At 37.9% G+C, this 2,976-nt stretch overlaps 1 protein-coding gene across 1 annotated transcript; it reads right to left on the minus strand.

The window, feature by feature from the left end:
* Positions 1–285: 285 nt before the first annotated feature.
* LOC105042085 (protein LURP-one-related 6) lies at positions 286–1,528 on the minus strand. The gene is made up of 3 exons (XM_010919180.4): positions 1,116–1,528; positions 780–1,022; positions 286–662 (listed from the first exon to the last, which is right to left on the minus strand). The coding sequence occupies exons 1-3, from the start codon at positions 1,347–1,349 to the stop codon at positions 531–533; spliced, it is 609 nt and encodes a 202-aa protein (XP_010917482.1). The 5' UTR covers positions 1,350–1,528; the 3' UTR covers positions 286–530.
* Positions 1,529–2,976: the final 1,448 nt, after the last annotated feature.

The following is a 2,976-nucleotide window of genomic DNA, read 5'->3' on the forward strand; positions in this document are numbered from 1 at the left end:
TTCGCATGTTCTTAAGCTCATCTTTTGTTGTCTTTGTTCAAAAGCATGTGTGAGAAAAAGCTATCAATCAACTGCGCGCTTTCACGCAACCTACTCCCCTCGATAGTTGGACAGCAAAAATTGCCATATAAAAGCTTACAGACAATCCCAATTATTCTCCTTCCACATTCATGTAACCATTACGCCAACGCTTTTCGTTAGATCTATGAGGAACAACAACTCCAATCACCAATGATCACAGATTAACCATTGCATTATTGAGACCTATTGATTAACAGCTAAAGATTCATGGCTTTTAAGCAATCTAGTACAAATTAACATTAAAGTCAGCCTCGTAAAATAGCAAAAGTGAAAGGAAGCATGCATGGAAATATTGTAAGTCATTCTTCTTGCCCTTTTTCTTTTTTCTGGCTTTTTGACTTTTTACTCGAAGGAAAGAGAAGGTACACTATCAACTAAATTAACAAGAGGGAACAACAGCAGATTTCTTCTCTCTCTCAAGAAAGAACAACTAATTCCTTTTATCTCCATCAACACCTGGTGGACTCCCCATGTATATTGTCAAGAATTGCAATCACCCCAACAACAAAGGCTTGGTCATAGCCTGGCTGCACAACCACATGGTAGAAGTCCTTGCTGCCAATCCACTCATTCACCCCGACCTATATCAAATCAAAGAGCACCACAGATGTCACAACCACCCTCTCAGTGTAACAGTGTGCACGAGGCTTGTGTGCTTGCATGTGTTTATGGGTTTTTAGCATGTCATGCATGCGTACCTGCGCCGCAATGTTCCCTCTGCAATCTCTGATGGTGCAAGCTTTATCCGCAAAAGACCCATTAACCTCAAAGTCCAGATCTCTGCTGTGGCCCTTCGGATCAACTCGAATCCTAGTTGCTTTGTTCCCTGCAAAGCATGACTTCGGATCGGTTACGCTGAAGATTAACTTGTTGGCTCCTTCGTAATCCGTCGAGTATCCATTCCATTTGTTGCGAGTGCTTAGAGCTTGAAGAATGCCTCCCTAATAGCAAAGAGAAGCTCATCGAATACATATATACATGCATGGAAACTAGGATACATGCAATATGTGACTAATGATCAGATATGTTGTTACCTTCTTACGAATGAAGAGAATAGGTTCTCCATCACCATCCTTCACCATCAACTCTCCCTTGGCACCAAGGGTGCCACAACCATCTACCACAAATGCCACATTCTGACTACAATTAGTGACCACAAAACCGCCACCATTAACAACGTGAGGCCTTTTCCTAACCATCAAAGATATCAGAGAAGAGGAACAAAAGTTCTTGCTCACAATAGGCACAGCATTGCTTGATCCACCCATAACTCAAACCTCCCTGGGTACTAATGAGGTTTCTTTACGGGCTTTGTTTTCCTTTACTCCATCTAAGATTGTACTAAGCAATCCCTTATATAAGATTTGAGTAAATAGGTGGAGGGGGACTAAAAGAGAAGTATGACCATGCCAACTGCTAAAGAGTACATAGAGGCATAGGGGTTTGAAGAATCCTGAGTGTGGAGGACTGATGCACTACATTTCAAAGGGTGTAATTTATGCAATTGCTTTTCTTTCTCGTGTTAGTTGAGGAAGTTCCGCAAAAAGTAAAAGGCTGTGGAAATTGATGGCTCCTAGTGGGATACCTCAAATTTCTTAGGGCAGCATCTTTGACCGAGATTGCCTTTTACGTATCAACTTGCCATTGGTTTTAAATAATTCTCTGGATGTGGTTCATTGCCCATCCATGTTTCCTTTTTCCGCCCATTGTTATATCATATACTGCTTAGCAACCATCATTATTAACCTTCTTTATCATGGAATCAGAATGGAGTGCAATCATCACAAGATAACCTTTTCTTTGAGGTTCTGTACTGCCCTATACAATATACTGCAAAGTCTCAGTCATCTTTTTTGACCTTTTAATTCTTTGCAACATATTTCGATTACCTTTAGAGAAGTGTTTTGCTTTACACTGCCTCTTCGTTGAAAAACAAAGGAAGATATGCACAAAATTTTCAAAGATATAACAACTAAAGTAACGGCCAAATAAAGTTCAGTTAGGGACCAGTCTATGAATCATGGTCATCATCAAATAAAAAGCCCAGACCTACTACACCATAATTAGGTTCACTAACCATAATGTTGGTTTTTGAAAGACATAAATGATTGCTTTATGTTTCAATTGTTTATGACAAAACTGAAAAGCTGAGAGGCAACCGAATCTTCAAGAAGTACTGATTTATGTTTGAAAACTTCTGGACACCTTTGTAAAAAGAGTACCGCATCTACTCTCATTTAGGTCAGTTCGTGGTCCTGCATGATTAACTAGGTGTTTGGCATAAGACTTTCTCTGCTGTTTAGGGATAAACATACCAGAAAGTTTGTTTGACAAATCAATAGCACGACGAGTAAATAGATATAACCGGATAGAAGGTGATTAAAGGGATGATATGAAAATAGCATGGATCCAAATGCCTTAATCTTCATGGGCTTTTGTCACCATTGTACCACCGTTCGAGGATGATGGATTGGGATAAATTGTAGCCTAAAGAAGATTGGATCTGGGCCCGGATCAGGTTTGGAGCTAGGCCTAAAGTAATTGGGACTATCTTTAGGCAAGACGAAGAACCTATTTAATTTTTGGATAATAGTTATTAGCGATGAAATTATCGTCGCTGATATTTAGGTGCAAATAATGGTATCGTTGATAATTTTTTATGATAAAAAAAAATTTTGTCATCAATAATCGATATTACCGACCAAAAATTTTCGTCGTTAAAATTTTTTTTTTTTCGAAACCTATTCGTGACGAAAAATTTTCATCGTAAAAAATTGTAATTTACAACGAATAATTACGTCGCTAATAAAAAATTATTTACGACGAAATATTTTCATCACTATTAATTTAATTAATTTTTTTTTAATAAAATTTAGATTTATAAAAAAATATTAG

This window comes from Elaeis guineensis, chromosome 3 (assembly GCF_000442705.2).
Source record: "Elaeis guineensis isolate ETL-2024a chromosome 3, EG11, whole genome shotgun sequence".
Classification (NCBI taxonomy): domain Eukaryota; kingdom Viridiplantae; phylum Streptophyta; class Magnoliopsida; order Arecales; family Arecaceae; genus Elaeis; species Elaeis guineensis.

What these genes read in the sequence shown, in the direction of transcription:
- LOC105042085 (XM_010919180.4), bottom strand. Translation starts at nt 1,349, where the DNA reads ATGGGTGGATCAAGCAATGCTGTGCCTATTGTGAGCAAGAACTTTTGT. An exon ending in TTCTCTTCATTCGTAAGAAG is followed by an intron (nt 1,023 to 1,115) that starts GTAACAACATAT and finishes CTTTGCTATTAG; the next exon opens with GGAGGCATTCTTCAAGCTCT. An exon ending in GAGGGAACATTGCGGCGCAG is followed by an intron (nt 663 to 779) that starts GTACGCATGCAT and finishes GATTTGATATAG; the next exon opens with GTCGGGGTGAATGAGTGGAT.